The sequence below is a fragment of the Salvelinus alpinus genome, chromosome 10 (assembly GCF_045679555.1).
Source record: "Salvelinus alpinus chromosome 10, SLU_Salpinus.1, whole genome shotgun sequence".
NCBI lineage: Eukaryota > Metazoa > Chordata > Actinopteri > Salmoniformes > Salmonidae > Salvelinus > Salvelinus alpinus.
The window spans coordinates 26,950,416-26,965,151 of record NC_092095.1 but is presented as its reverse complement, the minus strand read 5'-3'; the positions used below and the strand labels follow the sequence as shown (position 1 = coordinate 26,965,151).

The window sequence follows — 14,736 nt, the reverse complement described above, 5'->3', positions numbered from 1 at the left end:
GGAGGGGGCTGAGCACGCACCTTTGTGGGGCCCCAGTGTTGAGGGTCAGTGAAGTGGAGATGTTGTCTGAGACCCAGGGCACTCCAGCTTGATGATGAGCTTGGAGGGTACTATGGTGTTGAATGCTGAGCTGTAGTCAATGAACAGCATTTTTAAATAGGTATTCCTTTTGTCCAGATGGGATAGGGCAGTGTGGTGGCGATGACGTCGTCTGTGGACCTGTTGGGGCAGTATGCAAACTGAAGTGGGTCTAGGGTGGCCGGTAAGGTGGGGGTGATATGATCCTTGACTAGTCTCTCAAAGCATTTCATGATGACAGAAATGAGTGCTACGGTGCAGTAGTCATTTAATTCAGTTATCTTTGCCTTCTTGGGTACAGGAATAATGGTAGCTATCTTGAAGCATGTGGGGACAACAGACTGGGATAGAGAGCGATTGAATATGTCCGTAAACACACCAGCCAGCTGGTCTGCGCATGCTCTGAGGACCTGGCTAGGGATGCCGTCTGGGCCAGCAGCCTTGCGAGGGTTGACACGTTTAAATGATTTACTCACGTCAGCCACGGAGGGGGGGGGGGGGGGGGGGGGGACACAGTCCTTGTTAGCTGGCTGCGATGTGGCCCTGTATTATCCTCAAAGCGGGCAAAGAAGGTGTTTAGTTTGTCTGGAAGCGTGACGTCGGTGTCCGTGATGTAGCTGGATTTATTTTTGTAGTCCGTGATTTCCTGTAGACTCTGCCACATAAGTCTCATGTCTGAGCCGTTGAATTGCGACTCCACCTTGTCCCTGTACTGGCATTTTGCTTGTTTGATTGCCTTGCGGAGGGAATAGCTACACTGTTTATATTCAGACGTATTCCCAGACCTCTTTCCATGGTTCAATGCAGTGGATCGTGCTTTTAGTTTAGCATGAATGCCGCCATCCATCCACGGTTTCTGGTTAGGGAAGGTTTTAATAGTCACAGTGGGTACAACACTCATATGCATGAGCTAGTTGGACCATATTTTAGACTCCTCAGCATGACCAGTATGCTGGACACCGTGGATAGTGCCAATAAAAATCACAAAAGCAGCTCTGTCTACTGGTCAGTGAAGCTAATTAGCAAGCTAGCAGTATATCATTGTCTGTGTTAATTAGAATAACATTATACTGCTTTAACGTTCATAGCTGACTCATTTTTATAATACGGTAGAGTAACCTAAAGTGCCAGTTGTAGGCTACAAGCAAATGAGAACACCAGCTGTCTGATACTGATCAAAGGGCAGCTGGCCCAGTGGCCGCTTGAGAAATCTTAGGTAGAGCACGTTATGACGTCTTGCCTAGGTTTGTTTGCAAACAAGTAAAACTGTCGCCCCGATAGTTTGATATTTCATGAACACAAACTACGTAAATGAGACTTACTGAGTCTGGCTTTAAACTGTGGACTTATATGGACTTTTAGTGTGGGCTCAATGGGTACACAGTGTTGAGCTAAGCAACACTGTGTGTGTGTGTGTGTGTGTGTGTGTGTGTGTGTGTGTGTGTGTGTGTGTGTGTGTGTGTGTGTGTGTGTGTGTGTGTGTGTGTGTGTGTGTGTGTGTGTGTGTGTCTGTAGGTAAGGATCAACAATGTTTTTGCATCTGGGAGGCATTATGTTATGTTCTGACAGGTAGATTTGTCTGTAACAGCAACGTATCCCTTTGAAACGCTGGCTGCAGATCTTACCAGGTAGTGTGGAGTTGATGCAAATCCAAAGCTCATTCTGTGAAATACAGAAAAAAGGTCATAACATTATAAACAGAGGACCAATGCCAAAACAAGCAAGAGAACAAGAGAAGAAAATGCCATGAAAATGCCCAGTTCATAACAGAACGACAGGTTGTTTTGACGTACGGTGGTTTCTCTGGAGTTGGGACAAATGAAAAAGGAAGGGGCCTTGTGTTGAACGTAAGTGAGCATGAATGAACCACACGGAAGACCTCTGTCAGGGGTTTGTAAAAGTAAGGATGTCTGTGCATTTCTAGACATCCTGTCCCCAACATTTTTTTCAGCCCTCGAAAAAATGACCTCAGAGAACTCTTGGCTCTGGTGAAACAACAGGCTATTGAATTTTATAGAGAGCATTTTATTTTTAATTAAAACATATGAATGCAGTGGAAAAAACAACAGAGACACATACACTCATAAGAGCTTTGTGGTAACATACTGTGGGATTAATAACACACAGTAATAAACACAAACATCCCAGGCTCCTCTGGGTAGAGAACACAACGCATGGAGAAGGAGCAGTGAGTGGCTCAGAGAGCACACTCTCTCTAGCCCTAAACAAGATGATCAACTTTAAAAAAAACTGGACATTGTCTGAGGTTCAGCTCCGTACATCATTGTAAACACTCACTCGTGTCAGTTGGCTCGCGAAGAGAGGAGCCGCTTGTCAAGAGGCATCACTATAATTTGCGAGGCCGACGGAGAGACATTATATATTTACATGAAGTATAAACATGATTTGTGATGAAGGGAAACCCAAGAAAGTTTCAGAACATGAAGGACGACAGAGGGCGAATGTTAGTACATCTACTATTACACCTCACAGAGCCAAGAATCCTTTGAGATGTTTAGCGGGGTCTTAGAGTGAAAGGAACCTTGGAACTTCAGTGCTAACATGCTGGTGAAATCGTTTCCAAAATCCAAACATCTAATCCATTTTAGCAAATGAGTGGAAGACATGTGTGCAAATAAAATAAAGTATTTACCTCTAGCTAATGACAGACTGGTTCCTAATTGGCTGTTTCGAGCAGATCAAAAACATTAGGGTTTGTAATTACGTTGGTGGGTGAGGAGGAGTGTTAAGCTTGGTTTCAAGCTCCGCTTTTTGATACTTATTTTATACTTGTAGCCAAACCCGGTGCAATAGACTTGTGATTAATGCGTATAAGCTTTACCATGGCCACCGATACATTTCCTCTGTCATAATGAAAGATTTCATAGCCAACTTTATTACAGACACATTTGACCGAAGACTATTTGTAGACCAGAAATCGGCACTTACCATAGACTCAGGGCAGTAGCTTGGTAATCGCTGTAGTAGGTGCTTCAAACGAGATTCGCTTTTTATGGTGGCGAGCTGGAAACAGAAACCAGTGTGTTATAATGAATTCAAAACATGTTTTCACCAAGAACAATGTCCATACGTTTGCAATATAGATAGCTAAATAGTTGGGAAGAGATTTTCAATGATTTACGATTCCATGGCACATTTATGAACTGATACACAAAACAACGCTGGATTCATAACGTAGAGTTTTTCAATTTAAATTATACAAAATTCTTGCAACCAATAAAATGTTATATATACAGTATGGGGGATAGCTCTGCAGATTTTGCTACGAAGAGACAAAATCATTAGATCATTTGTTTTGGTACTGTCCATGTGTAGCTTGTTTTTGGACGCAGGTTCAGGAATGGATGAAGAATTGCAACATTTACCTGGAGCTAACCCTGCAGATAGCACTGCTGGGCAATTAAAAAATGAATTGTCAATCGATCAATAATATAATAATAGTCTTAGCAAAAATATTTATCTTTAATTGACAATGTGTTCTATTCTATGAGAATAGAAAGGTTCAGAACTTTTGTGAAACATCACAGCACAGTTGAAAAATAGATGGCAAATAGAAATCAAAACTGGATGGTCTTCAGAGATTGATGGGAGGGGTTGAGGGTAGCTGAAGGATGGGACTAAAAACAAACAAAAGATAATTCATGTAAAATATACCATGTCCGTAAAATGTATATACAGTAGTATGTATAAGCTGGAAGTAGACGCCTAAGTGTTGTTGTCCATTAGTTTACTACAATTAGGGGAGGGGTGGTACGTTAGGGGAAAATAATAAAGGAAAATATATATACATACATATATTTACAAAATATATATGGGCAATTGGAAATGATGCAGACAATTACATTTATGGAAGCTACAATCTATCTGCAATATTAAATCTGATCTACCCCCCCCTAAAAAAAAGTTTAAAAAAAAAATGCATTTAATCTGAAAACTATAATCTATGTAAACAAGTTTTGTATAATGAAATGCTCATGTAACAACAGTATCGTAACAACGACAGCCATCTGGTATGCTTACACTTACCACTCAATTAACAAGACTAACGTTTGCCTGAGAAAAGTAGAAATCATCCCCAAATGACAGAAGAGTTCATCTTAACTCTATTCACACTCAGGCGTGGCTCTCTAGGTCGCGTGACCCTGCGACATAAAACAAACATGGCAGGGCCAATGACAGCAGCCAACTGTGGCGTTATCAACGCAGGGTGAGGAGCTGTTGGTTGACTCTCACACGGTCTGGGAGAATCCTGCGCCTGCCAACACTCTCTGGCTTAGTGCACAGTCATGAAATTAGCTTTGGAAGATTCATAGCCACTTAGTCAGAGCAATCTAAAAGACTAAACACATGATGGGAGTTGATGTTGTTTTTGGTTGGTCTCCTTCACTCCTTCGTTGTTTTACTTCACACAAAAAAGACCGCCGTTGGATTCAGCGTGAGAAGTTATTGTGTAATATCTGAAAAATATGTTGTAAAGAGTGCAGTAGTAGTAGAGTATTTCTACACTAAAGCGGAGTTCAGCCCCCAACTGTTGAACTGCATCTTCCTTTTTGACTCGTCTGTGATACTGACATCTACACCACCGTGTGTCTGCTATTGTTTCATTCTAACCAGGGTGATAAAGTTGGCTTGTTCTGCTTTCTGTTCATGCATTCTCACCATTTATCCTCATTACTCGACATTCTATCCAGAACATCAAGTGCACATGAAATAAATCACCCGAAACTAATAACACATTCTTTATTTGTGAGGTGAAATAAATCGAGGTATACGCTGGGGACTGACGGACGGTAATCTTCTTACAGCTGGAACATTCCCAAGATCTGTACCTTCGAAAGCAGCTGCCGAGCGGTGAGTTCTTGGCCGTTAATAAAATACATCTGCAGAACACTACAAAGGCGTGGTTAACTTGGGCCATGGAAACGTACAACGTACAGGGTTCCAAACAAGTTATTCGTCTGTCCCCATAGGAGAAGCCTTTTTGGTTCAATGTAGAACCCTTTTTGGTTCCAGGTAGAACCCCTTTGAGTTCAATTTAGAACCCTGTCCACAGAGGGTCCTAAATGGAACCCAAAAGAGTGTTCTCCTATGGAGACAGGCGAAGAACCCTTTTAGGTTCTACGTAGATAGCACCTTTTTACACGGACCAAAAATATAAACGCAACATGTAAAGTGTTGTTGCCATGTTTCATGAGCTGAAATAAAAGAACCCGTATTTCGCTCAAATTTTGTGCACAAATTTGTTTACATCTCTGTTAGTGAGCATTTTTCCATTGCCAAGATAATCCATCCACCTGACAGGTGTAGCATATCAAGAAGCTGATTAAACAGCATGATCATTACACAGGTGCACCTTGTGCTGGGGATAATAAAATGCCACACTAAATTGTGCAGTTTTGTCACACAACACAATGCCACAGATGTCTCATGTTTTGAGGAAGCGTACAATTGGCATGGTGACTGCAGGAATGTCCACCAGAGCTGTTGCCAGAAAATATAATGTTAATTTCTCTACCATAAGCCGCCTCCAACATCGTTTTAGAGAATTTGGCAGTGTCCAACCGGCCTCACAACCGCAGACCAAGTGGCGTCGTGTAAGTGAGTGGTTTGCTGATGTCAACAGGAGGCTGCTGAGGGGAGACTGGCTCATAATAATGGCTGAAACGGCGCAAATGGAATGGCATCAAACACATGGAAAAATACATATCTGTATTCCCAGTCATGTGAAATCCATAGATTAGAGCCTAATGAATTTATTTCAATTGACTGATTTCCTTATATGAACTGTAACCCAGTAAAACCTTTCAAATTGTTGCATTTATATTTATATTATATTTTTGTTCAGTATATAAAACTTCTCTCTCTTTCTCTCTCCAACTTTGAAAGATAAATAAATGTGGCGTGCCAGATTGAAACATCCAAAGAGGAATGACCTTGTCCTTTCAGAGACTGAAGGCCTCCCCTCATCAAAGAGGTAGTCATCCCTTAAGAAGAAATGGAACACTGTTTACACGGAGCCCTGTGGCACACCCCTGAAAAAAACACTTTCTCTGCAGAAACACAGCAGCTTGCAAGGACGCGAACAAGACGGACATTATATCTCTGCCCTCTCCCCTTCTTTCTCTCTCTGTCTGTCACTCTCTTACTTTCTCTCCCCTCTCTATAATTTGGATCTCCCCCCTCAGTGGCAGGTGCAGTGCTGGGGACAGGGCGACCTTGCTGAGCGTGGTTCAACACTACAGCATCAATGAGTCTCTCTCTCTCTTTATATCTCTCTCTCTCTGTAAAGGGGAGGGGGAGAGTGGTGCTGGTGGTACGCCACCAGTAATAGCCTACTGAAATGGGCTAGGGGTCTGCCCTTTTTGGTCCCATAAAAAATAAAAAGCCTTTCAGATGTCTCTTTCATGTCTTAGTGAGACACAGAAGGCAAGGATCCATGAAATTGTGCACTGCTTTGGCAGATTCCTTCACTACAATAAATAAGAATAAGATGCAGAGATACAGATGTAGGATCTTAATTTGAGCCAGTTTGCTACAGCAGGAAAATAATCCTGCAGCAACAGGAAATGTGAATTATTATGTGGATTATAATTCATGGACATTTTGGTAGGGATTGATACCTTTTTTGTTAGGGAAAATCAAGTCTAACATTTCAAAGAGGAAATGCAAACTTGTAGTGTATTTGAGTTCTTCAAAGTTTTCGAAAGTTTGCATTTCCTGCTGTGCAGGAACATTCTCAGAAACAATAGAGTGATCAAATTAAGATCTTACATCTGAAGAGCGCGAGAGGGAGAGAGAGAGCTAGAGAGGGCATAAGAGGAACAAAAGAAGATAGACCCCTCACCTGCTCCTAACTCAAATGGGAGAAAGGCAGAATTGTTATTCTAGCGCTCATCGCTACACTTCAAAGGACAGAGAAAAAAAGACATTTCAGTGCTCTTCATCAAATAGTCATTATTTATGAGCTACAAATAATACGGAGACCATTGTGCTGGGGCTAAAGTTCTCTCACTCTTGTGCTCTACTTTAAACTGTGTGTGTGTGTGTTCAGTCTGTGGCATCCCTTACCTGATCGCATGCTTCCCTACATGGTGTGAGTTCCGCAGCATGGTGGCAGCAGGACGAATCTGTGGAGGAGAAACAGACAGACACGGAGGAGTTAGTCTTTGCAGAGAAAGTCTTTACTTTGATACAGTAGCACTCACTCACTCCCCAGCTTGTTTTGTCTTAAGCCCTGGCAAACCCGGGGAGACTTTCCAGGCGGGCGACACCTTGAAATCCATCCATAAATATAACGGATTCACAGTGGCTTAAAAACACAGTTCTGCTTTGGGGCTGGAGCGATAGATTGATAATGGTATTACAGCTGAGCTTATGTATTTGTCTCAATACACCTATTTCATCCTTTGTGTGTCTGGTCAACAATGTCTGCAGACTAAACAGATCTGGAGTAAGCTCTTATTATCTACACTTTCAGAGCAACAAGAGTGTCTTCCTGAGAAAGCTTTGGTCTCTGCTTAACCAAGACCTTCTGCCCCAATGTAACCAACGCAAACACATCAATGGCCTAACAATGAAGCATGATACAATGAATTCTACCGCATCATTTTTGTCAGGACATCTTAAGATGCTCAAGACTGGAAACATACACAATATTCAGTTCCATACAAAAAAAAACGAAGTTTATATGATAGGTCAATGAACGCTTTCTTCTGGTAAATGGAATAAAACTGTCAGAAGAGACGTTTGTGGTCTTAAATGAAAGTGAATAACCTCAATTCCATGACCTGAGGACATATAGCAGACAGAACATCGGGCTTAATGGAACCCAGAGAGAAAGAGAAGAGGGGATGGAGAGAGAGAGAGAGAGAGAGAGGTGGAGAGAGAGAGAGAGAGAGAGAGAGAGAGAGAGAGAGAGAGAGAGAGAGAGAGAGAGAGAGAGAGAGAGAGAGAGAGAGAGAGAGAGAGAGAGAGAGAGAGAGAGAGAGAGAGAGAGAGAGAGAGAGAGAGAGAGAGAGAGAGAGAGAGAGAGAAGACTCGCACACATGCTCAAGCCAGACTTCTAGCCTTCCGAATAATAATCACAAGGGGGAAAAAAGGGTCTTACAGAAACATATTATAATCTGTTTATGCTCCTTGAGGAAATGTCATAATTATCAGAATTCTCTCTCTCCAGCTTTTTTTCTTTCATCTCGGCCCAGACATGGTCTTCCTCTCCTCCTCTTCCATTTATGTCTGATCCAGGCTCAATCCTTTCATCAACTTGATTCTGTTTTCTTTTTCTTACTCTTGTCTTCTTAATGTCGATCTCGTATCGGCAACACGCTAAATCAGGAACAACAAACGCAGCGGTGGAGATGAAAGTGTTTTAGGGTCTAAGTGCTGCATCGTTGACCGTCTGTGATGTATCCGAGTGGGTCTGGTCTGGGTAGGGTCATGGTCTGGGTTCGGTCTGATGGAAACCAGAACCATCCTAGTTGTCTTTGTAATGAGACACAGATCCCCCTGGCTTGACCCCCAGTAGTAGCCTTTAAAGTATGTGTGTGTGTGTGTGTGTGTGTGTGTGTGTGTGTGTGTGTGTGTGTGTGTGTGTGTGTGTGTGTGTGTGTGTGTGTGTGTGTGTGTGTGTGTGAAAGAGAGAGTTTACGTGTGTGTGTGTCTATGTGCATCAGTGTGACACCCCTTAGCGTTCTCTCTGCGCACCGCTACAATTTCACCTGTCACATTGTTGTTGTTCTGAGGTGAGAGAGCCTTCCTGTCTGACAAGCCACGCTAAACAAAAACTGTTGTCATATTGCTACGATGGTTTCCATTGGCTTCTAATGACACCACATTCATTAGGAGGCTATAAAGGCCTGGGAGTAAACAGAGAGAGGCAGGCAGCTTGACAGAGGTAGGCGGAGGTAGGCGGGGAGAGGTAGGCGGGGACTCGGGGACTTGGAAAGGGTTCTCGGTCTTCTCTCCAGCCACTCACAACCATAAGGCCCCTTTTAGTGAGTCAGAGAACTAGGCGTCTCTGGGTGCTGACTCACTCTCTCTTTCTCTGACTCTTTATCTCCCTCTCTCTCAACCTCTCTCCATCTCTCTCTCCTTTTCTTGAAACCCAGTAACATATGCTAGCACTTTGAGCTAGCCCTGCTACTGTGTCCCTGTTTTCAGAGGAATAGTAATAATGCCACCCACAAGCCACATGAAAGGAATTCCCCTCTTCAAGCCCCCCCCCCCCCCCCCCCCCACAACCTCTCTCTCTCAGTACACACTCCCACCCCAACCCTTTTAATGCCCCCCTCCCACGCTAACTCAACCCACCAGCCGCCCCACAGACCAGCCCCTCTGGACTCCTCACGCCCTGCTCCCCAAACTACTTCACACAGCAAAGTTGTTTGCAACGAAGGGAAGGAACATGTTGGCCCAGCTCTCATCTCTTGCGTGAGTTACGTGAAGAGGCAGCATTTGATGTTCGGATATTTGAAGAGAGAGAGTCAGAGACAGCGATAGAGCGAGAGACAGAGAGAAAAATTGAACTCTGGCAGAAATGAAGGCAAAAAACTTAAAAGGGTCGGCACTTGACAGCCCCAGCAAAACTGATCAAACGGGAATGAGAACCAGACAGAGGGAAGGAGGGAAGGAGGGAGTAGGAACAGTTTACAATATGGGGCCGTGGAACCCCGTGGCCCCGTGGCTTCCACCCAGAGGGAGGCCCCACAACAGCCTCTGGATTCCATTCATGCCCTGACCGACGCAGTGTCGTGGTGAGGAAGAGCAGGCCTCGGCATCCTGGCTCTGTGTGTCTGTGACTCTCTGTCTTCCCCAGTCCAGTAGAGGAGAGAGAAGGAGAGACAGTGGAGGAGTACAGTATCACCACGGTAGTGACTGTTCTGTTATTCTCTTCCTGCCTCAACTGACACATAGCCAGAGACATGCCACTACACCATAGACAAGAGGATATGGGGGTGGGGGTGTCATTAATACACTCTTAACCGAATACGGGTTGAAAATTGCAGTTTGGGCACTGATAAGCGCCTAAATTGGAACGCAGAGGCTGTACAGTAACATCCCATACATGACGTTAGAGCTCAGACTCACTCCGTCACAGCTCTGTATGGATTTTGACTGACAGATATTCTGAACTTGAGAACCGCATGCGACAAGAACTTGCCCACATCCCTCTCGCTAATCGGGCCACTTTTGCTAATGTTTTGTTGCCTGAGTAAGGGAAATGTTGGAGGACTCAATGTATTTTGAAAGATGAGACGTTCGTTGAGGATTATAATAAATACTGCTTTAATGTCATACAAGCAAGCCAAACACCCATAGCATAAAACTCATGTCATATACAGTGTCAACATTTATGATCACAGTGTTTGATGTACAGTTACAAGATTACATGGAGTCATACCCTGGGTTGTTCTGAACAGAATGAGACGATGTTTGTCTACTGTAAAGAAAGTTTGCAGCGGAACACGCACCTGGATGCACTCATGACTCCTTTCTATACTCACCAAAATGACCATCTGTTTCTCTGAATTGCCCTGTGAAAGCCTAACATCGTATTTTATAACTTAGCTAGTCATGTTGGTAATAGAACAACCTTTGAAATGAGTGCACTGAAATTACTTAAGAACTGTGCACACTTTGGAGATGTGTGTGACCACTTGGAGACTCCAGTTAGTCCTCTCACTCAAACCCTTGTCATTTTATTTGCCTTATGTTGAACCTACCCCACATTTCCCAGGAATACTGTTATCATGTTACTGAATGTATCCAGAGTATTTTGAGATTTTGTTCTCAACAAATTCAGCGAAAAGTACAGTGAATGTAAAATGCACATGAAATCAACAGTGTAATGTTTGGTTTCAGTCTTGTGTCAGGTGAACTGTTGTGTCCTCAGCTTCGGTCGAATCATTTCCCCATAATCTCCAAACTGTTCCCTTTCAATTGCTCCCATGGTTATGCATTTAATGTGTCTTCTGTAAGAAACATTTCAATTTAGCCCTATACATACAGGCCAATTCCTAGAAGAGTAAAGGGTTAACATGGCAAACCTTTCTGGACAGGGGAGAGTGGAGAAGAAAGAAGGGAGGAGATTCCAGCTAGCTCTTTAGGAGGAGAGAGGAGGGAGGCAGGTTGGGCTGGGCATGTGTGGAACACGTCAGCCTCAGTCATCCTTCATTAAAGTGAGTTAGCGTTAGCCGGCAACTGCTAGCAGCCTAGGAGCACTCACCAGGGGGAGAGAGCCGAGCATTAGCCGACCCAACCCAAGTAGCCCTGCAGCAGCCTGCATTGTGGTGACCGCAAGTCCGCGCTCCCCTCTCTTAACGAGCTGCCATTTTAATGACACAATTGGCGCGGCCAGTGGACCATTCAGCCTCCAGCCCTCCTCCTCACCCGTCTGTGTCCGTACGGCTGTTCGCCTGCCCCTCTATGTGCTCCTCGCCCCGAAGAGAGGCCAAACAAATTACCCGTTGCCAAGGGCAGACAGTTGATAAAAGCCATGGCAACAGCACTAGTTGTGCACTGTTCGTGAATTGTTGTGTTTTATCTTTTTTTGTTGTTGACATTGTTATCTTTATGTTTCTATTGAGATGAATAGGCCAGCAGTGGACGGTGGCATGGTGCGATGAGGTTGTACAATATATGGAGGTCGGAGGAGGAGGAGGAATGAATTGGCCAGTGAGGCACGTCGAGCCCCGCTGCGAGCCCTTTAATAGACAATGACAGGCTCTGGCTGTGCGGAGTGGGGAGAGCTCATCAGCAATACACAGAGCTGGGAGTCAGAGGCCCCAGGAGCTGCTAATGAGCATAGTAGGCCTAGAGACAGACTGACAGACAGACAGACACCACGAGGACACACGGTATATAAGGTACAGTAACAGGACAGAACAAGACAGGACCGAACAGGACAGTAATGCAGAGCATAGTAGAGTAGAGTAGAGCATGGTGTCCCAACACTTTCCAGTCCCTGTATTGGTGTCAGAGTGTTTCGTCAGCCAGAACAGCCTGTTGGGTAAGTATGCAGTCAGCTCTGAGAGAATGGACTGCACTGTATGGGGGAGAGGAGAGCACAGTCTGAGGTAAAGTCACAACACACACAACTATCTTCAACTCCAGGAGATAACGGATGAGTCGGTATGGGGCCTGGTGTGGTGGGTAATCCATCCATACTGTCAGGGGGACAGAGGGAACACACATGGTCCATCACCGAGGGGTTACACAAACACAATGGAGGTGGTGACTGTTGAAAGGGCTTTTAAGGGGTGGTCATCTGGGGTGGATGGGTGACAGACACATCACTCTATGTTGTGGCTGGTTTAGTGGGGCTAGGGGGTCGTGTTTGCTGTGAAGGCCTGAGGAATGAGTGAACCCTTCCACCGGCACTCAAGAGAAAACATACTTTCTGGCCATGCAGGCAGTGTGTGTGTGTGTGTGTGTGTAAGAGAGAGAGAGAGAGAGAGAGAGAGAGAGAGAGAGAGAGAGAGAGAGAGAGAGATACATACAGTGAGAGAAGTGTGTGCAGTCTCTCCTACAACCCCATCTGTCAGTGTGTGCACGCGCATTCATGAGGGACACACTGCCCACCTCAAAAGCACCCTCTTCTTCTCCCAGTGTGATGCCCCTTACTTCTCCTCACAACTCGGGAGCGGGAATCAATCACGTCAGACGCGCCGCTTTCATCGGCGGGACGGAGACATCTGCCAAGACGTACCCATCCCATTTCCTGCCCCGCTACGCATATACAAAGGGACATGTACCGTATGACTGGCCTGAAAGATCACAGGACTTAGCACTCATAGCAGATGCAGTCTGACTTTCCAACTATACAATGCACAGACTGGCGGCTAATAACAAAGGCATGGTAGGAAGGGAAGAGAAGAGAGGATGGAGGAGAGGGTAAGGAGGGAAACCGCCACTACAATAGCTCAGTATCAGCTCTGAGAAAGCTACAAACCGCTGAGTCATTTTTAACCCTATTGCACCATATTTGTCTGAAATGTAAAATATGTCAACTAAAACGCTGACAGACACGCAATGTGGGACGGCCATCTTTAAGTCATTATGACTGGCTATAGCTACATTAACTAACCACGCCCAGGGCTGTAGCTAGAGTTCAGCAAACTGTCTTCCATAACTCCATGACAATAACAATCTCGGGTGCTCACCCAAGCCTCTGTAGTAACTGCGTGGGTGAGTTCAGTAGCTATCTGGCCCTGTGTGGTTGGAGTAAATCCCTCTGTCCACACCACAGATCGGTTTGATCCTGCAGTCTTGGCACCAGCAGCAGACAGAGACAGGCCAGTGTTGTGTTGTGTCTGTCTTTACCTAGTGGGCTGGCCGAGGCCTTGGTTGGTTCAGCTGCTTCATTCAGCTGTTTTCTCTGCTTAGCTTACTGGATATCTGGGCCCGTATTCACAAAGTGTTTCTGAGTAGTAGTGCTGATCTAGGTCAGTTTTGCCTTTTAGATACCGATGAATGAGGCATCGGGGACCTGATCCTAGATCAGCACTCCAACTCTGAGACGCTGCGAATACAGGCTCTGAGATTTGACAAAGCAGCTTCAGGCTTTAACAGTTATACATTTGACATTTTAGTCATTTAGAAGACACTCTGCCACTTACAGGAGCAATTAGGGTTAAGTGCCTTGCTCAATGGCACATCGGCAGATTTTTCACGTAGTCGGCTCGGGGATCCAAACCGGCGACCTTTCAGTTACTGGAACAATGCTCTTAACCGCTAGGCTACCTGCCGTTAGAGTGTGTGTTTATGCGGGCCAGCCCGGGACGGCTGTATTTTCTGCTCACTGCCGTCCTACGGTCCGACGAAAGCCATTTCCCGTATTTCGCCACAAAACACAAGGCAGACTTTAAAGGAGAGAGTAGGGATAAAATGGAGGGGTATTTATGCTATAACAAACAAAGCTGGAAATAGCAGCAGCGCTAGCCCTGGCTAAAGCGTATAGCCGCTGATGAAGTGTGGAATATCAATGTGCGTGCCCTCCCCCCAAAAAAGCGGTTCCTGCCAGTCCGCTTCCTGTGCGGATGCTCTTGTGGAGGTTGCTTTGTCTTTCGCTCTGTGTGATTTCTCTCTAAACAACTTAAACAATATCAAACCTCTCAATTTCAGAGCCGAAAATGTCAATAATATAGCAGACAAAAATGAACTTTCTAATCTCATATTCTCTCCTATTGTGTATCAGAACTCAGCCTAGGATGTCCTCTTCTCACCATCGGGGCTATAAACACACACAAACACAATGGTGAATAGTCATGGATTCTTGTCTGATGTTTGGGCTGCTCCCGCATTCCTCCCTGGCAGCCTGAACCCTCTAGGGGAGAGTTTAATGCCTCTGGGTCAAAGGTGACTTCCTGTGCATTAATACATTGCGATCTGACATAAGCAGGGAGGCATTAAGGGATCAGTGTGTTGTGAAGAAATGTGGGAGAGACTAGAGGCACAGACGTTTCCTCGCACCAAAACTCTTTCTGTGTCCTGATTCACTAAAAAGATGTGTAGGCCTTTGTACTACAGATGCAGTCAAACATAATGGCACCCATGTACGAGTCACTATTTATTCAAAAATAAGTTGAAATTGAAAAAACCTTTGGTGTTAACACGTGTATTTGTTTGATTTGAGGCACA

General features: G+C 44.8%; 1 protein-coding gene across 1 annotated transcript in view; it reads right to left on the bottom strand.

Moving 5' to 3' along the window:
• The window catches only part of LOC139531825 (reversion-inducing cysteine-rich protein with Kazal motifs-like), a 55,980-nt gene that overhangs the window by 35,543 nt on the left and 5,701 nt on the right, over positions 1–14,736 (bottom strand). Inside the window, exons 2-4 of the mRNA XM_071328698.1 lie at positions 7,168–7,226; positions 3,028–3,102; positions 1,704–1,740 (exon numbers count right to left, since the gene is read on the bottom strand). Coding sequence (XP_071184799.1) covers positions 1,704–1,740; positions 3,028–3,102; positions 7,168–7,226 — 171 coding nt within the window. The remainder of the gene's footprint in view (positions 1–1,703; positions 1,741–3,027; positions 3,103–7,167; positions 7,227–14,736) is intronic.